General features: G+C 40.7%; 1 protein-coding gene across 2 annotated transcripts; it reads right to left on the reverse strand.

Moving 5' to 3' along the window:
* Positions 1-331: 331 nt before the first annotated feature.
* On the reverse strand, positions 332-21,851 carry hip1rb (huntingtin interacting protein 1 related b). 2 transcript variants are annotated; one of them, XM_039803914.1, is made up of 32 exons: positions 21,574-21,851; positions 15,356-15,419; positions 14,669-14,811; positions 14,487-14,543; positions 13,866-13,946; positions 13,315-13,391; positions 12,013-12,074; positions 11,037-11,177; positions 10,807-10,864; positions 10,366-10,441; positions 9,977-10,150; positions 9,804-9,859; positions 9,621-9,693; positions 8,950-9,133; positions 8,773-8,861; positions 8,556-8,672; positions 8,341-8,442; positions 7,966-8,160; positions 6,832-6,979; positions 6,543-6,629; positions 6,325-6,432; positions 5,996-6,132; positions 4,951-5,061; positions 4,777-4,835; positions 4,470-4,500; positions 4,259-4,321; positions 4,003-4,103; positions 2,921-3,026; positions 2,643-2,766; positions 2,495-2,556; positions 1,839-2,069; positions 332-1,734 (listed from the first exon to the last, which is right to left on the reverse strand). In XM_039803914.1, the coding sequence occupies exons 1-32, from the start codon at positions 21,658-21,660 to the stop codon at positions 1,726-1,728; spliced, it is 3,213 nt and encodes a 1,070-aa protein (XP_039659848.1). In that variant the 5' UTR covers positions 21,661-21,851; the 3' UTR covers positions 332-1,725. The 2 variants fall into 2 exon arrangements, with proteins under 2 accessions (XP_039659848.1, XP_039659849.1); XM_039803915.1 differs by lacking the exon at positions 21,574-21,851 and adding an exon at positions 18,653-18,782.
* Between the last annotated feature and the right edge of the window lie 1,215 nt (positions 21,852-23,066).

A 23,066-nucleotide genomic window follows, 5' to 3' on the forward strand; every position in this document is an offset into this window, starting at 1 on the left:
TAGTTTTTGTTATAGGCTGCAAATACAGTCAACTATGGTTAATCCTTACAGCCTGACAAATTAATTTTGTTTAAGGGTTCACGCCTCGTCGCCCCGACAATGGACACCTCCTAAGGCATTAACCCTTTATTTATTTATTTATTTATATCTATCTCTCTCTCTCTCTCTCGTGTTCAATAAAAAAAAAAAGTGATTTGAAATTTTTTTCATTTTAGTTTCTTCCTTAATGTGCTTTGTGTTGTGATTGTCATTATTGATCAAGTCTTTGAACAAATTATACCTAAAAAATAGAAGCTAAAATAGGATCGAAACAAGATGAAGTAACATAATGGGACATTAAATCAAACCTTTTATTGTTCATGTGTTTGACATTTACACTTCTTACAAGGAGAAACAACTATTATCTTAACTAAAATATATTAATAGATCTGAGTGTATAAAGACATTTCGTACAGAGGAAAGGACAGAACATAAAAAGATGCATTTTAAGACCCTGTATGAAAAGCTGCCATAGGCAAAGATAACTTGAACACCTTCCTATTGTACATTAACTTACCCCTAAATCTTCCTTCAGTCAAAAAGAAGCATTTGACAATTAAAGACACCTACATCCGATATTTGTGTGCAAGCATTAAGTCTATAGATATATATGCTTTACCATAATATCCTGGTTGTCCTCTAATAAAGGGACATTCAAGAGATGAGTGTAGATATGAATTATACTTGGTGCGAGTGGCACACTCCTAGACTGTTTGTATTTACAGGTATGACCCAATGCATTAGTACAGTACATTCCAAGGCCTCTGAGACAGACAGACAGACAGACAGACAGACAGACAGACAGACAGACAGACAGACAGACAGACAGACAGACAGACAGACAGACAGACAGACAGACAATCTTGTACTGTTGAGACAGAAAGCTGTTTTGCACATAAGAGGAACACCGTCCATGCTCCTTTATTATTATTTGTTATTTTTTGAATGATATTGTATGACATTTAGTGTGGACGGCAAAGTAAGAATTTCATTGTGCAGGGAAACATGCTTTCTGTCTGTGCATACGACAATAAACTCTTTGAACTTTATAAAGGTAAAGCCTTGTAGGATTTATGTAAAACTTTTGCAGCAACATGGATACACACAATGTGATTCCCCAGTTTCCTTTACTGCCCACCACAACATAAATAACATGTAGTAGTGCACAGCAAGAAAAATGTGATGTGCTCTGTAAGGAACGTCCAAAATAGTGTGCAAAAAGGTTTTCCAAAGCATGATGAAAATTAACTATTAACATACAATACAAGATATGCTGTCGATTTATGGTTATCATGGTTTGTATTCTAAAAGCAGCAGTAGTACTTAACCATCTAAAAAGAAAATTCTGATGCTGAAAAAAACATTTTCACGCAGCCTAAAAACACAATATTAACCTTTTTGTTCTTGATGCCAAATACTAAAATAAAAAGGTTTCTGCATGGATTGCATGCATTTATATCTTTAAAAAAAGGAACTAAGGGCAAAGACAGCATATCCCTTACAGGCATCAAGGGTCAAAAATCAGGCTTCTGGTTGATTTTTGGCAAAAAGAAAAAAAGGAAAACAATGAGATGCAGGATGAGGCAGAGGATTGTCAGCATGCAACTTAAAGGAAACAACAAGAGGATCTTTCTCTGGTCAATCCAACCATCCATTAGTGGAGAATTTTCCTCTTCTGCTCAGGCATTACTTAAACTGCAACACACAGAAGAAAAGAGAGAGATAAAGATAAGATTTACCAACAAGTCATATCTTATTTGCCCCCATACCACATTCAGCTTTTTCTTTACAGCCATTACCGTGGTTTTGGAGTATACGTTGGGTTTCTGGGCCAACGCAGGTTTCTTCAAGAGAGCAGGCTTGCTGGGTTTTGGTGACATGGCGACAGGATTGGCCAGCAAGGAGGTTTCACCGTTCCCCTCAGAAACCTGCTCTAAAGGAACTCCCGCCAACTCGTAGTGCTTCTTCCTCAGCTCGCCCAAACGCAGACGCTCGTTCTCCAACTGACTTTCTAATTCCAGCAGCTTCACCTGAGGGGCGGGAAATAAACAGGTGGTTATCTATGGTCAAAACTGTTTCTGATATATTTAGTTCAGTTTAATCGGTTAGTGTTAAACTGTGTTTTCTTTAAGTTTATTTATGGCTGAAGATATTTGTTTCAATTAGTAGCCTCCAGTTTTACATAAGATTGCAGAAATCTGTACTCACAACTAATAATGAAACTCATCCTCACTCAGCACACACTGCAAAAATGTATCTTTCTAAACTCAATATCACAGAAATATAATATGGCCTGTTTTAGATGATGCCTGGAGATTTGCAGAATTAAAATTAATTAAATGTAATTATTATGAATATGAGGACTGAATGTTTTCAGTAGCTAACATAAAATATCAAAAGTAAGTATGCATACACTTGCAGCCTTTTGCAATCAATCTTCAGTCACGTGACTTACCTGTGACTCCATTTCTTCTTTTCTCAACTTGATGACGGACATCCCAGAGAAGTCCATGGTTTCTGCACATAAACCGTGTTTAAGAGTTATTAGACAGATGCTCACCAGAGTCCACAACAACGTAGTACAACGATCAAATTGTATTCACCTTTTTCCTCCAGGTGCTCCTGGCCCGTCCTTGTTGAGCCAACCACATTAGCTGCCATTTCATTCACATGGCGAGAAGCCTGCTGGAGAACTGACAGCTTCTTACTGTTGCGGTCTGCCTTAACCTGAGGGCAAAGGAGAGCATTTGAGTGAGACCACATGACCCAGTTTAGACAACCAACAAACTCATTAGCATAATACAATGTAGTATATTTATACAATAATAAAGTATCTCAAAATGTATTAACTATTGTATTTCTCTTGAAATTAGACCATTACCTTTGAGGCAGCAACCAGCTGTGCTGTGCTAGCAGCAATCTCGTGGGAGCAGACAATCAACTCTTCGTATTTGCCTGTGTGCAGCACCACTTTATCAGCAGACTCCCTGTGAGGAAGCAAGGTAAAGATGTTCATTGTGCCTGAGCTGCAACCCAACATTTCTAGCAATCTCCCTGGAAAGAACTAGCTCTGACAGCTGCAATAATCTTTTTGTTATAATGGCACATATACTTTGCAGTGACAAAGATTAAAGACAAAATAAAATCAGAAGTTTCTCTATAATGTCACAAGCATCGACTCTTGGGCTGCTGTTGTATATTTATAAAGAATTACACCCTACGTCTTTTCCTAACCACTTTTTCTTGACCTCAATGAAAAACGTCATGAGGTCAAGAAAATTTCATAAAGACTAAGCAAAAGACCACTGCGGTGTAAAGAGAATCTGACTGCACTTGCACTCTGCTACGCAATGGCGGATGTTGTCAGGGCTTGTGAAACTACAATGTACCGAAGATGAACTACTAATAGCGCATCTTAGGTACTTCACCCTGTGCGTTCTTACAGTGTTGCTTCATGCAGTCTCAATAAATGTGGAAAAACAATTAGTATGATTGTATGAAAATAATTGTTAAATTTAAGCAAGATAGGCATATTGTTTGTTTCCGTGAACGGCCGAATGGTGCGTCGCTTTAAATGTTGCCACCGCAAGGAATGGTGGGACGGCATTATCTCCTTTACTTTAGTAAATGATGGACCAGTATACCATTTGCTAAAGGAGCAGTGAAGCACCTTTCCTTAGCATTAGAGAATTCGACCAGCTCTTATCATTGCTGCCACTTAAATACCTCCGGGTCATTTCAGTTAGGGACCTTCCTAAGCAACAACAAAAAAAAAAAAAAAAAAAAAAGAAAACACTATTCAACCGCAGCTTTGTCTTTGTTATTAGCAAAGCAGCCACATTCTGTGTATACCATTTTTTAACAGTAAGAATCATAACTAATTTGACAGTGGTGTTTAAAAATGCTACAGGAAATACACTGAATGATATAAGGATACAAGATGTAATGTCCTTTTAAACTTACACCATCTCGGTGGCTCCCCATCCCACAGCCTTGGCAGCAGAGATGAGTCCCTCAGTCCAGCGAGAGTTTCTGACGTAGAACTCCTGAATGGTGGCGGCGCCCTGAACAAGCAAAACGACAGTACTGTTAGAATTGTCTGTTGTATTTCTGAATGGAGCAGATCAGCTCCCGGTTTGATCTCAGAAACAAAAGCTGTTGAACTCAAACAAAATCGAGCTGCCAGTTTTGGATTCAAAATTAGAACAGCGTGACTCACTTTCCCACTCTCGACGATCTCCTTCTGCAAGTCTGTAGATGCTATGATAAGCATGCGGATGGCCTATGGAAGAGTAGATAACAGAAGAGAACCAAGAAATAAAAAACACATGTTCTTTAGGACTTTAATTAAAATATAGGATATATGCAGGGTACAATATGGCGGTACAGAACATACAGTATATTAGTTAAAACACATCAAACAACAGTACCTTCATCAGGTCTGTGCAGCTGTTGAGGATTCTGTAAAAGAGTGAAATAGTTGAGTTAGAACAAATTGTACACAGTGATTTATAGTTTTTTCTTCAGTTCACAACATTCACTAAAAAAATGACAGGAAAGAAAAAGGTAACAGACAGAGGATGCATTTTGGTACTGGGCTCTGCATACAATTATTAGCGTGATGAGAGATTTCAAAATCTCAAAGACTATGACTGTACCCAGTTTGATTTTAATTTAACCGTAATGATGATGCATCTTGTTACAAGTTGGCGTTTGAAGTCCCAAAAATTAACAAACCTTTCATTGACCTCCAGTTTAATTCCTGATGTGTCCTTTCGTGCCTGATTCATCATTTCCTAAATACAGAACCATACATGACATTTATTAGTTACAATAGATACACTGCACAACATTACAGGTAAAATCATTACAGATAATATTGGCACATCTTAAATTTTAAAGATTACTTACATCAATCCTGCGGACTGCCTCCTCAATAGCTGCTGATGTTGCAGCCATTTCCTTTTCGACCAGATCTCCTAGCTCATCCTGACGAATGTCCATGCTTTTTGGCCGCAGCTCCTGGATATAACAAGAGGAAAAATGATTAGTAATGATAAAAAAAAAAAAATACAAATTAACAATATTGGTAAGGACTGGTGAAAACTGAGCACAAATGTTAACAAGCCTTTAGGGGGAAATAAAATTGGATAGCCTGACAAATCATACAATATCATTACAAATATCACAAATTATAGTATATTATAATATATATATATATTATAACACTGCATGGAGGTTGTTGGATGTGCTTCCTATGGATTTCTTCTTTTTGTAGAGGGAAGCTAAAATAGTTCATGTATCAGTAATCCAACACCCACTGACACCAAGTCAAAGTCAGAGGCAGAATCTCATTTTCAGCAATTCATGTTAGGCCTCCTTGGAAGCAAAAAATAATTTGTATGTGTGTGTATGTGTGTATGTGTGTGTGTGTGTATGTATGTATGTATATATATATGTATGTATGTATGTATGTATGTATATATATATATATATATATATATATATATATATATATATTATATTGAGGGTTAATTTCCACTTTAAATTAATGTGAGACCTGGGTGTGGTGGAGTACTGACACGTTTACCTCACTGTCCCAGAAACAAGCAGTGGTAGGAATGTGTACAGAAAATGCTAAATAAGCAGTATGATGCAGCAGTGGTCTCTTTGTTTGCAGCAAACCTAGGTTAGGTTACTGCACACTGTGCACACAGTGCAGGGGTTACACAGCAGGGCAACAGATGTTCTATTATTCACAATCATATTTCTATCTAACAATTGTACAATTGCAAGCAGCAAACTGTGTATTTATAACATGTTTGTAACAGTTCTGTATGTATACAGAACTGTTATTCATATCTCATGTAGTGAACCTGGGGCTCGTTATCTTAATGTTGGTAAAGGCCCTGGTAGATTTAATAAAAAAAAACAAAAAACAGTTAGTGTCTCTCACCTGGCCCAAGTGCAGGATCTTTTGAACAATTACGCGGATGGAGGCCGGGTCCGCCCTCGGGAGGGTGGTCTTGGACTTCAAGTCCCGGAAGAACTGCAGACTCTGAGTGGCACAGCCTCTGCAGTTCTCTGTCAGTCCTGAGGGGTGTAAAAGGGCAGTGATCAACTATCGGCCAAATTCAGCGTTCTTTTTACACTGACACATTGAAACCTCATGAGAAAATGAAATGAGATTTAGCTTTACATGTTTATGAATGTCCTGGGTTATAAGTACTAAAATCTACACTTATAACTTTTGTAATGCCATGAGCTAGTCTAGATATTCCTTACGGTCTGCATGGTCAGTAGGTGCCATGTGTGCAGTGGCGCTGCCATTGATGATTGTATCCGCAGCCAAGTGGGAGAACTGGGTCAGAGCCCTCAGCAGCCCTCCAGCATCTGGTTACAAGAGCATACATAAAGAGAGCAGTATGCCACATTAACAGACCAGCCACAAACGGTCATAAGGTCAGCAGGATCATGTTGAATAAGAAGCAGAGCAAACTCACCCCTCATGTTACTCAGATAATCTGCATGGCCCTTTTTCATTTTGTCTACGGAGCCCAATGTGGCCTCCGCCCGACTTACGAGGTAATCTGTGTTTGCAGGACAAACAAGAGGATTGAACAAATAAAAACATAAGCTTTGTTGAAGTCTTCAGAATAGACAATACACTGTATATGGTCAACCAGCCAGGGTCAAGGTCTTTGCTTTTTTACTTATTTAATTCTCACAAACTTACTTTGTTGTTGATCTGTTCAGTTTATGTCTGGTAAAATAATGAAGTAGGGGACTGACCTGGAGAGCTGGTGCAGCGTATATGAAGGGGATCATCCAGTTTAGCAACAGCATCTTGGATGATGTTCTCAGCCTCTGTGACAGTGCCCTGCAGCAGAGCAAACTGCTCCTCCAGAAGCTTCTGCTTCAGCTGCTCCTCCTGACTTGACTACATGCATGCACACACAAATGCACATTCAAAAGAACATGCATACATGTATGGTTTAATACTTGTTGATGACAACATAATTATACTGACATCCAGATGTTTGACTTTTGTATCAGAACATCTCATGACAGCCAATCTTGAGTGCACATTGCACCCAATAATACAGTTTCAGCAACAACAAGCTTTACTGTTGGACTGATTTGACCAAATGAAGCCTGTGTCCACACTAGGTGCAGTAAGTACAGCAGAAAGCGGGAAGTCTAGATAAAATATTTGCACATTTACATGCATCCATGTACACCCATATTCTGCTTCATGTTTAATAAAATGACAAGTATTTTAAAAAAATTTTATTCATCCAAAATTATTGTGGAGCATACATTCTTTTTAACTAAAATTATAGCTTAGAAGCTCTTGCTTCACATTGACTACATTTACATTGATAAAGGCGTTGTTCCAAGACCATTTATGTGAGCTGTTTTTATATAGTATGTCTTTATAGTGCCTATAAAGCTATTCTGTGTATTTCCGGTGTTTCTGATTAGCCTGATGAATACACGAAGATGCTTACTCCAGATTACACTACAGCACACTTTCCCTGCAGTATTCAGACCCTGTCTTTCAGTTATGTCGCCATGGTATAGCCTTCCCTTCCCATTGTTGTACAAAATAACCAAAGAAAATTGTGCTTCAAGCCTTTTCCTTTTCAGTAGAGCGTGTGTCAACCAGTTTGGATGCCATTATTTGTCACAGCAGGTTTTCTAAAATGCCTTAAAAACTGATTGTGAGTCAAAGATTGATGAGGTGTATACTGCACAGTACAATATTTGGGCTTGATTGTAATGTGATTAATAGCTTTAATTATGAGCCTGCATGCTTTTCTGAAGCAGACAGACCGAAAATACTGCTGAATACAACTTAATGTATTGAGTTGAGACTAGTCTGCTGTTCACACTGTTGAGCTCGCCTCGTCCGTCCTGACTCACCTTCTCCTGCAGTTTTCCCTGCAGCTCTCCCAGCTCCCTGCTGTTCCTCTCTCGCTCCTGCTGAAGTGACGACTGCTGCACTTGCGCAGCCTGCCGCAGAGACGACAGCTCCGCCTCCTTTTCACTCACAGATCGCATCAGACGCTCCTTCTCCGCCTGCAGAGCCGTCACTGAGCTGTTCATTTGCTCCGTCGTCTGGCAAAGAGAGAAGCCAGAAGAGGCAGATGGCCGTGAGTGTCGGAAGGAAAGTCCATCCGGAAATGTGTGACATGCCTCAAGCCTCCAAACATAGAACTCTAAATACTAAATGATTGTGAATTAGCTAAACATCATCAAGGTTGTTGCTGTATTTTACAGTTACAGATGTACCCTCACCTTCTCGCTGCTCTGCAGAGTCCCCTTGATGCGCATCATTTCTGCCATCTTCTCCTCCAGCTGTCTCTTCAGCTTCTCCATTTCAAACTTCTGCTCTTCCAGCTTCAGTGACAACAAAACAGCATTATTTACATACATCTACACTGCTACCTTGAAACTTCCATGTTTTCTTTAAAAAAAAAAAAAAAAAAAAAGTACATGTCAAATGCACCAACCTTTATGTCAGCTTCCTGTTTTATTCGATCAACCTCAAACGACAGCTGCTGTTTGGTCCTCTCCACTTCTTCCTGGGTCTGCTGGGTTGCTGATAACATCTTTACAGTGTCTGCACTCTGTCAGCACAATAACACATTTATTGTTACCACACACAGCCAGGTGCTGACATCTAATTTAAAACAAACAACTATGGACTGGTCTGCAGTCTGTCTGTACCTTCCGAAGTAGTTCAGCATGGCTGGCCACCAGCTCTGTGTGCTTCTCCTTCATCTTATTGTACCGCTGCTCAGTGGCCTGCGCTCTTTCTGCACAGCGAAGAGAGGACAGCGTTATCGTATGTACTTGACCACATTTTGTCCATGAATAAGAGACAATGATGACTGTATGTTTTACTTTCTGCTTCAATGAAGAAGGCCTGTGAGCTCTCATGTTCTGCGTTTCGGCGACGCGTAGCCTCCAGCTCCATGCGCAGTTGTTCATTTTCCACAAGAGCATGTTGTTTCTGTGCACGCTGTTCTTCTAGTTCTGCCTCTAAACTGTTGATTTGGGACTTCAGCTGTGTGATGTAACGCTGAGCCTTCAGGAGAGGAAAAGAGATCGACATTTCAGGAATAATCCACTTGAGTCAGTACATATTCCGTTTGTTCAGCATTCAACATGACAATCTTGAAATTCACACTCACAAGATGCATTTATTTTTTGCAAACACCACCAGCTCATTTCTTGATAACGGACAAATCTTATTACATGATCTTTCTACTTTACATCTGCTTTTGTAGCAACAGAAAACGTGGGGCACACAGCAGAGAGAGGAAAGACGCAAGACAAAAAAAGCAAAAAAGGTTGCAGGCTGTGACGTAAAAAATCCCAACTGGAAATCCTTGTCTCCTTCAGAGGCTACTTGCCACATTCCACATGTCAGGAGCGGCATTTGCATCCACCCAGCACATGACCAGATTCCTTTGCATGTAGATAATAATGGCCTCTGCAGTCACATTTCTTCTATGCACACAAAAAAGGTTTGAAACCTCAGCAACAGGTGATTCAGTCTCAAAAGTCCTTACCTCTGCTTTGACTCTCCCCAGTTCTGCTCTCAACGACTCCAGGTCCAGCTTCAGGCTCTCAATCTGGAGATCTCTGCCGGACAGAAAACACAATGTCATAGTGTGCTGACACAGAGTGCATAGTGAAACCAAATAGTATGGTTGACACTCACAGGTTACAGTAGAAAAATCACCCTGGCTCACCTGTCATTAATGCCTCCATTTGGAGGTCCAAACGTCTGATCAAATATGTCCAGTTGCTGAGAAAAAGTAAAATAATAAGTGAAAACAAATGTAGATAACATCATGACAGAATTGTGTGAGTACTTGTGTGAGTGACTGTACACCTGCATGCATCAGTGACTTATGTGCCATACCTGTGGCTGTGCCTGTATGCTGGCCGTTGAGGCTTCGCTGATCTCGATGAGCGGCTCTGGATCGTCATCGTCGTCTTCTTCTTCTTGTTGCTCTGGTTCGTACTCATCAGGGATGACCACCACTGGCTTCACGTGCTTGGCCAGTGAGGCTGCATGCAGGAAGTTTGGTGGGGACTGACAAAGAGACAGAAAAAAAGTTGGTTAAATTTGTAAAACTGCGTTATCGTTTTATTTATGATCGACTATGAGAAAACCTTTATTTACAGGTTTAAACAGAGCATAGTTGTCTATGTAAACATAAACCAATTTCCCCAGTTTGTCGCTAACTGTAGCAGCATTAGTCTTTGACATCCAAGTTGGAGGCTCTCGCCATCCCTCTGAGCTCTTACATCAGGCAGCTTGGGAATCTGGATCAGTCTCTTGAAGTACAGCATGTCTCTGGCTTTATTGAAGAAGGTCTTAAGACTGTGGGACAAAGGACAATATATTTTCCAAACTTATTATAGATGGCTTCTGATGCGTTTTACAACAGTTGGCAAGTATGGCAAACGTATGTCATTGTACTAAAATACACATGAACCATTTAGGTAAAACAATTAAATTACATAATTTGTAATGGCACCATTTCCCCAACCCTGGACACTTCTCTCTGAACTCAGCAGCAAAGATATAAATGTGTCTGTGACACCAACTGACAAAGGGCAGGGGATGGGAAGATGTGATGGGCACATTTGCATGGGCACTGCTGGGTGAGGCAGGATTATGTTGCACACAACTCTCTCCCATTTGCCGTCTCATTCACTCGTAGCCTGTGTTCATGGATGACCTACCTGTGGAACTGGTCATGAAAACGATCACGGTGACCTTGTAAAGTGTCAGCGGGGAGACCTGAAATCCACAACATGGAACAACGTTTTTAATGCTTTGAGAATCATAACTAATCTCAAGGCCATAGCTTAAATTATAGCCATAATTTACTTGATTTATTTTATCGATATATAACGTTTAACACATTGATCCCAGACTTCTTAGGCTAAGAGGGAGTAATAACTGTTCTTACAGGCATGCAGCTTGAATAACAGCTTGACGGTGAAGTGGTAGAGGTGACTACAGTCCTGGATGACTTGGATGAGTGGGGCCAGCCGACACTGGCCTGATGTGAGAGTGGAGATGGCGATGGATGTGTTGAGCTGTCGGATCACTGGGAGAGAGAGAGATCAAAGACAGGAGCATACAGTGCATGTTAAGGATCTCTTTTGACTGTCACTTACCAAACATTTTGTTGTGTACTTGATGCCTGTCCAGTCCTCATTGGATTATTGATAAAGGAATCTTGTGGTGCAAACATAGGTTGTACTTTACCCATTAGGTAAATCAATCTGATAAGGGCTCTTTGCAGATACAGTTGGTAAAAAAAAAAATGTCTCCATTGAGACCCTTAGCGTCGCAGAGTGAGTTTTCACATTCGGTTCTTTGGTTACTTGAGTGCCTAGCTGACTGCTGAGGTAGCATACTTTCAGCAACATGCAAACATTAGTAAGGAAATTTTGTGCCAATGACTCCAAAACATAGTGCTGAGACTGAGAATGTGCGAGTACACCTACAGAGTACACTTCATTCACATTAGAGCCGCAAAATTTGTTTATGGTGTTTGAGATGTGATCCTGGGCCTCCACCCTGCAGGCATGGGAGGAGCATACCATTGCAGTTGATCCGGAGGAAATCAACTTAATGTCCTCTAATTGAAGGCATTTCCTCATCAATTAAAACACAATTTAGGCCAAACAGGAGGACACAAGTTAAAACCAAACCACATGATTGAAATCCCTTTCTGAAAAAAAAAAAAAAAAAAAAAGGACTACAGTCTATGTGAACACAGGCAGGACAAGAGTAGCTCACAATAACCCTCTTCAAAAGGGCTTGCGTTTGTACATGAATAGATAATGTCAGCAGGCTGCAGCCCTCTACTGTAGCTCAAGTTTCTCTTCCTTGGAAGAGTACGATAGGGGAAAGGTGTTTTTTTTGTTTTTTTTCACCTGTCTCTGCCAGCCTCAGCTCTGCGTCCAAGTAATCAAACACCTCAACTGTGAGCTGGAACCTGCAGGAGAGAAGTTGATACCTCCATTAGACATAAAAGAGGCCCCATTCAGAAACAATGAGGATGTGACCAGAGGCCTGTACTACGAAGCAGGATTTGGCGTTAACGAGCTAACTTAAGGTTCAACCCAGGATTTTCTGTACCACAACGGTGGATCAGTTGTTACCAGGTTAAATCGCCGTGGTAACTTATGCTGAACACCTAACCTGGTTGGGAGCACGTTAAGTTGGAGATCAGAGATCAACCGGTGTAAAAGCACCGCCTACTGACCAATCAATACCCTATTGATAACGTCGTCACCATTTTTAGAAGATCAGGCGGAGCTCGGTGCACAGAAAGAGAAAGAAAGAAGGGGGAAGGAAAGAGAGAGAGAGAGAGAGAGAGAGAGAGAGAGAGAGAGAGAGAGAGAGAGAGAGAGAGAGAGAGAGAGAGAGAGACGCTCAAAAAAGTTAAAACATTTAGAGACTGACAACCCCGTTAACATTCCCTGATGGGTATTTTTATGAAATATATATATTTTAATGGGAGGGAATTACAATTACAACATCGCCAATGCGCACATTGGTTTGAATTGTGTTTTTATTTGCTCTCACGATCGCTTACCACTGCCAAGGTTGCAACTGAAATAATACGCTAAAGCAACGACAGTTTATGGAAAGCACAAGTGTAATTATGGTCAGATCTTGGTCCTGACTGATGAGGAAGTGATATTGATAAGTGTTGTGATTTACGCACGTACAGCGTCCGCTATTTTTTTGCCAGCTTTCTTTCCTGTTTTAGGAAGCAGCGACTGTATTGCATTTTGCCTGTAAAACCGTGTCTGTGTTCTTCTTATTTACGTAGAATTATAATTTGCTCTTCTTATATAAAACATGCGGCTCTGGTAGATGTTTGCGATTGGTCGTGCTGTGCAAACACCGCCTCTTTTATGTGAACGCGCTCGCCGCTGGATCGGGAAACCCTGGGTTGATTGAACTAGTTGTTAACCACTGTCGTGACACAGCTTATGCGGGACCGCGGTTGTTAGGGTTAGGTGAAGCCAGGTAACTGAAATAAATCCAGGCCATGTTGATCTTGCTTCGTAGTACAGGCCTCTTGTGGAATTAAACGAGCAGCAGGGTTGGACCGTTTATTTTTTAACTTGTTTGGGTGGCAGCAGCTGTGCTTATGACTGATGTTTGAGGATTTAAGGCCAAACAGATACTTAAAAAAGTAATTTCCACAGTATTTGTAAACTCACACATTATTAATGTCTGTTCCTGCAGTGCGCTCCAGGACTTCATCTGTGGCCTCCAGGTTCGGTGGGATTTCTGAATGCTGTAGAGGTACATTTTTGGAGGTTTAGTGCCTATTCCCATCCACATTATGAATTCATACAAACGGTGTGGTGTGACTGTTAGAAAAAAATTAGATTTACATACTTTTTCTCTTGTTATTATCAAACTTTTTGCATAGAATATTATACTGAATACTCTAAACAAGATAACATGGAGCCATTGCGTGTCCTTGTCTGAGCACGGTGGAAAGAACCGGCGCTCCCTGACTAGATAAGGGAGAAGTCATCGACTGACAAGATAACTGACGACATCAAACTCTGTATTATGATGCATTTCACACATAAATAAGCTACTGTTTGAGGCTTACATTAGTCATTGTCTGTACTATTCTGTAGTGCGGAGACTGGCTTCTTGTTGTGTTCGCAAGTAAAAATGAACTTTGATATAACTTCAGTGGTCCTGTCTATTCTTGATAATGTAAATTAGCAGTGACATACGACAGGATGCTCTTTACCTTCACATGAAACTCCATTTTTGTGCAGAGCAGCTTGGTATACAGAGCCACCAGCTGTCCGTATTTGTCATGGAGGTTGCTCTGGAAACCACAGGAACAGACAGGCAAGAATTCAGCACAAATAATAATTAAAAACACATATATACATATACATACACACACCCACATATACATACACACACCCACATATACATATACATACACACACCCACATATACATACACACACCCACATATACATACACACACCCACAAATATATACACACACCCACCCACATATACCCATACCCACATATACCCACACACACACACCCACACCCACCCACATATACATACACACACACACACACACCCACACACACACACACACACCCACACACCCACACACACACACACACCCACACACACACACCCACACCCACCCACACACACACACACACACACACACACACACACACACACACACACACACACACACACACACACACACACACACACACACACACACACACACACACACACACACACACACACACACACACACACACACACACACACACACACACACACACACAATGGAAAAAACTTTTTAAAAGATGTCATAAATATGCAAAGACTCACCCATAGTTTCCCAATTTCAACTAGAGAACTGTGATGCCTCATGCAGTCTTGTAGAACCTGTGAAGGTGACAGCTTAATAACCAACTCTAGTAAAAATAATAAATGTAAGCCCTTTGCCTTTCCAACAATCCCTTAGTGTACAGATAAAAATCTAACTAAGAGAAAGGTACTTGGTGCCGTACATTGCGGTGTCCGTCCCGCAGGACTTTGTGCAGTACGTGACAGAACTTCCAGCTGAGGATGGAGCTGCTAGCCAGAGGGAAGCCCAGAGCGTAGGACCAAAAAGTGTATGCTCCCTTCTCCCTGTGAGTCCCCAGGATGATTCCTGTTGTTGTTTTATTAAGAAAGCACAAACTATCCCAGGACTGCTGCCTATTCCACATACAACACGTGCCATTTCCCACATCGTCACAATTAAATGAAAACAGACATGTTGATAGTTAGGTTTCCATGATATAGCCTGCACCTTTAGGAAAAATGATTAGGTACTATTTCGTATTCATTTCTATCTATATCTCATTACTTTATCCTCCTGGGATACATTAACCCATTTGTGTACCATTACAGATTTAGGCGTTCCTGTAAGATCACACCCTAATATTCTGTTCAAACAGGAAATACATCAAATTACAGAATAAACATCCTCCCAAGCACAGTTTCATGATGACTTAAATGTGCAGACACATTTCCCCTATGAAGGTAAACAATGACTGTCTGTCCAAAAAGAGAGACACGAAAAGGGTATTCATGCCTTACAAGTTGTGCTGTGAAGGCAGTACCACACACTACTGAGCAAAACAGAACAGAAAAACTATACTCGTTAGTATTTCTTTTTTTTTTTCTTCTTCTTTTTTTTTTAAAAAGGATACGTCGTACATGTTTCTCCTTCACAGGCGTCTCAGCAGAGGTGATGGCCTTGCTGATGCTGTTCAGCTAAAAAGGAGAGGAGAGAAGATTATATCAGGCTGCTCTGCAATGGCAGGAATGAATCAGAGAAACAATGACTCTGCACTGTGTACCTACAGCCTTGTACAGACCGACCTTCAGCTCTCACCTTATGGTAAGCCTGATATTAACTGACCAAAAACAGACAGACAGTCTTTCAGCTAGATTTCTTGATGATTTGAATGGTTGTGATGCTAAGTTTAGGAGGGATCCTCACCAGAACCACAGGGCACACAGCGGGCTGCTCTGCAACCTGCACAGCAGGTAAAACAAGTGTCGCTGAAAAGTAGCAGGAAGTAAGAGATAGAGAAATCTCCACACTGTTGAATGTGTGTCCCCATGGACATTCACTTATTTCAATGAACCTTAGATACAGTGCACCACAGCCCAAAAGCAATACGATAACTGCCTGGTGTGGTTATGTTACACTAGAGTGCTCTTGTCACGGTCATCCTTTTGTGCCAATAAAATAAAATTATAGGTTAGAGACTGGGGGAGCAATCCTTCATTTGAGAGAGATTTACTCCTTTGGTCACCTTGCTGAAGTGCTTTTGAGCAAGACATTGAATCCATCTCCCTGGTTGCTGTCTTGTTACTGACCATGCACTATAACCTTTTTGGATGTCTATTGGTCTTTATCCAATTATCACATTATTATTAATGTTTAAAAAAAAAAAACTTTAATCTGCAAATAAATATATATTAATGACTATTTTAAACCTTCACTAACAAGAATGCATTTCTTCACAGTTTCTTTATATGGAAATAACCATGGAGCTGATCATGCCTGATAGCAGCTGTGCTGAGGGCTTTGATTTGCAAAGAGAAAGCATGAACAAAATGTAGTCTAAATTTGATGCAAGCCAAAGATGAAAAATGTTCTACATTGTTAGCTGTATGATGTGCAAGGAGTTCCACTTTGAACTGCGTTTCCAATATGACCTTTGTAATTCTAAGGAATTTTAAAAGTATTTTTTGTTGTGGACAACACAGAAATAATATGTCTCTTTCTCCTCCTTCCTGTCTTTTAAAGTAAATTTAAATTAATTAAAATGAATTTCAATTTTTTGCCCGACTGCACAGCAGAGGAATGTAGAACAACTCTCTCTTACACAATCAAACACGCTTGACCATGATGTCACCTTTGGGACTCCTACGAGAGATATTTGACTCACTTACACATGACCATTACATAATGATCAAAGCTGTGGCTACACAGAACAATTACCCTGCTGTGACCCCACCCACAGCTAAATCAGGCTTAAAAATGTGTGGTGTGCCCTGCCTTAAGTCACAATTCAGTGCTGTGTTTTGTTTGAGGGAAGTGTGCTGAAAAAGTAATCAACACTGGGCCACAGAATAACTCACTCTACAGTCCCATGTCCCACTGAGGTGTCGCAAACAAATAGACAAGTTAGTCAAAACCTGCAGGAAAAAAATCTTTAATTTTCCTACATGCTTAGCTGTGATTGTTTTAATACGTAAGTCACCAAAATAGGACAAAACTAAGACAATACAAAATACAAGTACAGCAATGGAAATGCATATCTACTTGTTTGTCATGTGGCCTTTAACGCATCTGGCCCACAGTATCTGATGCTAGCAAGGCAGCTTCATCATCACAGTATTACATAATAGACTAATCCAACATGCAGTTCAACCATTAAAAAAGGAGCAACATTTTCACTCTTGGCCTCTTTTCCCAAAGTATCTTCCTGCATAAAAAGGCTCCTTTAACATGAGTGCGTGCCCATAATATGAAGTAGAAGTTGCACATACCAGTAAATGACGGTATATGACTGTGGTTCTTTGGTATTACCCTCAAACACAGGTTGAGAAATCCAAGTCACATCTCGGTTTGAAACATAATCACATATCAGTGGCACCGGCACCTTATCCCACAAAACCCTTAAAAAAAGCCTCTTTAATACATTACCAAAACCTGAGAGTTACCGCCCCACCCCAATCCACACACACATAACCACCAAAACATACATGGTCACACAACAAAGCACAGAGGGGCTACTGTGGCATTCAGAGTGAGAGAGGGGTGTATTGGTTCATAGGTGACCTCCCCGCCTGCTACTGACGCAAATGAACTGCTAGTTCCTCGTTTACACAGGGCAAGTGCAGCGGGCTAGCATGGAGGCATGTGTGACAATGAGGGGTTTGTTGGGGGAGGAAGGCCGACAGCTGGGGTAGACGATTGGGTTGGATGGGAGCTGCGCTCTGGCACACAGAGCCTGGCACTGAGGTCTCAACAGATGGCCGCTGAGCAGGGAGGCTGCAGGGAGACTACCATAGTACATTCAGGATGGCTGTCAGTCAGAGAGCAGCGAGAGAGCAAGGAAAGGGACGGAAAGGAGAAGGACACCGAATCCATGACATGAGGTGGATGGTGTCCAAATACTATACTACTGAACTGTAACAACGCGGATATGAACACCGGCTAGTGTTGCCGCATTTTGGGAAATAAGTCAATTTCAGTGTAATGGGAGCACTCCAGTGTACATACCCTTACATGTCCTTGCTCAAAGCAATTGGGCACTGGTTCTATGGGGATCAAACTAAAGTAGCAACCCTTCAATTACTTGCAGGACTGAAACTAAAGATTATTTTAATAAACCGTTTATCTGCCCATTATTTTCGTGATTGCCAATTTGGTCTTTACAACATCAGGAAACAGTGATCAATCACAATTTATTAGCGATAAAAGTGACTTCATTACAGCTCTAATTTCCAGTCAGTTTCTTTAATTGCCTGCAAATTTAACTAATTATTTAACTATACGTTTTTCACTATAACACACAAAAGCTCTGCTACGACACATTACAATTTCTCACTATCAAGCCTCACTATCAACCTACACCCAGGTCACACACACTAACAAACACAGATAGCATTTCCTTAATGCCATGGTCAAAGGTAAGTCAGATGAAATCCAAAACTTTTTAATAACAAAGAAATTCGGTCAAAGTGCTCCAGACATGCAGACACTGTCTACTGTCCAATAAGTTAGTGCTGCATCTGGTTGAAGCGTCAGTAAATCCTCTGATCAGCAGAGAGGAGAAGTGAGAGGAAGGGAAAGCCTGGACTAATCCCCGAGGCCTGCCATAAGTATCTATTGCCAGCTAGCATTAATGTAGCCTCTACACTCACTCCACAATCTACAGCCTCCATGCTGCATGGATACCTCCAACCTCGAGGCGTCTCTACCTTACCTTGTCATCTCTGCCTTTCAGCAGCATGTCCATGTGCTTTGACATCCTGGTGTGGCAGAGTGTTTGAAGTTCATGAAGTCAAAGCATCAACGCTACACCTGAGCTGCTTCTCACTGGACATAATGCCCCAAGGCAAGAGCACTTATTGCAGGTCCTTATCAGCTTAATTCAACAGACTGCTGCTGGGGCTCTGGCTGACAAGGTCACAAACAGACTTTAGCACAGCTCACACCTATTAGCTACATGTAGCACTAACAAGAATGCCAACAGTTTTTACCTATCCAGTATATTAAATCACAGAAGCAACAAAGGAAATGGTGAAGTGAAGGTTGAATATAATCAACACCATTTTCAGTAAACACTTGGATTTAAAGTGTTCCAAAAGCTCTTCAATCTCTTTTCAACTTTTTCTGTAGCTGTAATGTAATATTCTTTCTCAGATCAAATGCTTTTAAAAAGGTTGTTTTGATATTTTTATTAACTTTATATTGCTCCTCTCCTCTCCTTCTGCTTCTTTGTCCCTTTTTCTAATTAAAACTAGCACAGCCTCTCCCACATCAACACAGGCAATAACCCTAGCACACAAGCCCACACTGGATAGTTTTGTAAAACTTCCAACTGCTCATCCATTCCTAAACAGATACAGTATATAAACTCGTCCAGCCCAGACACCACACATGTTGTTCATCTGATGTTTTGTAAAGTTGTAATCCCTCAGATTTACTTTCTACTTTATTGTTAATGTTAAAACATTGCCATATAAGTTCACATTAACATGGGAATTTAACTAATAGTGTTCATAAATCATATCCATTACCAGTTTCATCAGATTAAAAGGACACACCTGGATATTGAACAACATCAACAAAGGCAGTATGGATGAAATTAAAAAAGGGTGACTAAATCAAGTGAACGAATGGCTGCACAGATCGTATAAGGTTATGTCTAAGTTAATTGTTAATACAGCATCCACTAAAATATTCAACAAAAGATAAGCGGTTCTTTTGCAACCATGACTGTATGTTGTCCAGTTGGCCAAGCTGGTTAATTAGCTCATGATTCACATGATGTTCATGATTAGCTGACATAAGCTCTCACTGCAAAAACAAAGTCTTCACTTAACACATCAGCATTTATTATAATGTGTGACACAATCATGACCAACATGCTTTTAATTCTCTCTCTCTACTCCCACTCAGTAGCTGTTTACCCTCCTCCCATCCCCCTTTCCTCTCTCTCTTATGGGCGCTCACTCAGGCAACAGGAGTGAGGGAACGGACACACACACACACACACACACACACACCACACACACACACACACACACACACACACACACACACACACACACACACACACACACACACACACACACACACACACACACACACACACACACACACACAGTCAACAAAGAGGAGAGAATGCAGGAGAGAGTGAGGTGCAGGAGTTTCGGTACTGGGTGAATCAGCAGTACGGAGAACCGCTAGGACAAGAGACATAATATATAACGGAACTCCCCACACTACTAGTTGAGTCTCCACATCCAAACAACTAGTAGTAAAATGCTGATTGGAGGCGATATAGAGCCCTACAATAATCAGGATTCTGATTCTTCCTCATACACCAACCTCATTTGCACATTGCCCAGCGGATTCATTCAGCTGAGCAGTGCACCAGTCATTCATCTAAACAAGAACATTAGTTCAAAGCAGTTAATTTAACTAGTTCCACTCAATTCTGAATATGCTGTTTAAACAACACTTTGACAATTGTCTTTTCACTGGTCTTTTACATACAACCTGCCTTGTTGAAAATTTTTCCACAACATGGAACTATAACTATGCCTAGTTTTGAAATGAAATCTACCTACTAGCTGCCTTTTGCTGCAACATTAAACAAGTGAACTCAGGGCAACAGTCCCCTCCTTACTATGCAGTAAGGAGGGGACTGGGTAAAAATAAATAGGGGCTTTTTAAATGTTACAATGTGATGTGATGATTAAAATGTAACATATCATTTATTCTATTTTGTGAGAAAGAAAGGGTGCAGATAAAAGACAAGCAGGGGCCCAAACACCTCAGCTTCACCTCTCTACACATGCTTCCAAAGCAAATAAAACACTGACAGAGGAATATACACCCAGTGGAGGAAAAGCTCAGCTCATTTTAGATAGCATAATACTGAAAGTGTTGTAAATCTAAACTCCAAGGCAGCCATTTAATCTCACGTTTCCAAGTCAGATTGGGGTGTTTAATCTTTAACATATTTAAGCATTTAGTCATCAATGCTGTCTACATTGAAGTATCTTAGTATGAAGTATGATGGTAATGAGTATAAAAGAGTTTATTGGTGTATATTGGTGTGCAACCAGAAGTCCCATGCACCTGTTGCATGAAGAATGAGACAAACCTCATTCTTTCAGTGCACACGTTCAAAGGAAACTGAATCTGATTTCTTATTACTCCACAAGGTAATATCTCAAAGTTGAAGCTCTTTCCAGTTGTGCCTGTTGTATCCTAATAGTACTATGTTCAACAATAAGGCTGTTAAAGACAGAAAAACAAATGATTGTAAAGAAGGAAAGGTGGCCAAACAGGAAGGACTAGATCAGCACGATACCTATGGACAGACTTCAGAGATAAATGAATGGTTGGCTTTCAGTCTCCTTGTCAAATGCATCTATATTACATGGTCAAATCTCTCAGAATTTAGACTTTAACTGCAGCACCTGGCTCTGAAAAACATTGTGAAATAAACAAGTTTGTCAAGGTGTTAATTGGAAACGTGGCCTATGCGGTACGCCGTGAGCACCGCGCACACACACAAACGGTCACTCGGTGAAGCCACAGCAGGCCTGAATAAAGCGCAGCTTTCTCATCCAGCAGTGAGCATTAACCCGCCGAGTCTTATATTTTTACCTGCTGCTTGTCAAAATGTTCCCTCTCCGCTCCGAGATCCGTCCGCCTGGATTTCACCCGTGTGGGCACACGTCTGATGCTGTTCATCCTCTAGTTTTGACAATGACGCTTTTAGCAAGAACACTATTTTATTTAAGGAGACGCAACAACAACAAAAAACGTCCAGACGAGAGGAAATATCAGAGGTTTCTTCTTCTACCTAGACTCCAGTCTCTCTGTGTGTGTGCGCGACGGACATCTCCAAGCTGCGGCTTCATTGCTGAGGATGCATCGCGGCTGAAGGAGGAAGAGCAAGTGAGTGTTTGCCTCGCATTACGTGGACGGATCCTCCCCCAAGGTGGAGGAAATCATCATCTTGTCTTCTGCCGCCGACATCCTCCCACTCACATGCCAAATTTTCTAACTTTATACAATCACAGTTAAGTGTTTTAAATCAGCATTTCCATTATTATATTGTGCTGTGTTTTCCGTTTGTTTTTTTTGCACAGCTCTTCCGTCCGTCTCCTTCAGCTGTAGGCAGTGACGTCACCTCAATGAAATCAAAACGCATGAGGATTATTTCAGTTTTCCCCCCCCCTCGTTATTATTTTAATCCCAGGATTGTATCTTCCAGTACAATAACATTCAAGTGGTGACATAAACCAGGAAATGGAGGTCTGATTAAACTCAGAGGGTATGCCTACATTTTGGTAGAATGCTGTGACACATGGAATTATAGGCCAGGCCAACAATTAGCCTACATTTTTTTAACTTTATGTAGCCTACTCATAAAGCGTCATATTATTCACCATATCTAATACAAACAGTGTTATGGCATAAAGCAAATTCAACCATAGTTTAAAATGAATGTATTGGGTGTGTATTGGGTCTGTTAAGCTGAGGTGCTCATATGGTTGCAGTTAGTTGTGTCCGCAAGATGTTTAGGCAAAGAATGATAATAAGTGTTCTACAATAAAATGAACAATGTTCAAAATGTCTTCAGCCTTTTAGGATAACTCAATGCATTTGGGTGTGACAGAAACAGGAGAAAGAAAGCTGATAAGAGCAACAAAACATATTAATGGATTTTTCACTCAAACTCTCTTATATCCTTCTTTAATGGTTTGTGGGGTTTTTAGCATGTTGTGCCTCTTGCTTTGCCTAACCGTGGCTGACAAACCATATGACCTGAGGTATGTGAAATAACCTGTTTAGTCTGCCTCAATCACTGCTTCCTTCATCTTTTATCATTTCACAGCTTCAGCCAAAACCTTCAGAAATAAGTCAAACAATCACGATCCAAAGTCAAAAGTCAGACAATAAGAACAGTTGACTATATGCAACTCATGTGCAGTTGTTCAGTCCCTTACCAAGAGCAATAAGGAAACAAACACTTCAGTTGTTTCATATTTAATGCCCTGTCTGCATTTCAGTCATCTTCAAGGTTGTAGGACTGGAATTTCATGTTAGTTCCACCGGGTGGAGTAGTGACCATGATCTTTTGTCCCCAAGTA

This window comes from Perca fluviatilis, chromosome 6 (assembly GCF_010015445.1).
Source record: "Perca fluviatilis chromosome 6, GENO_Pfluv_1.0, whole genome shotgun sequence".
NCBI classification, from domain to species: domain Eukaryota; kingdom Metazoa; phylum Chordata; class Actinopteri; order Perciformes; family Percidae; genus Perca; species Perca fluviatilis.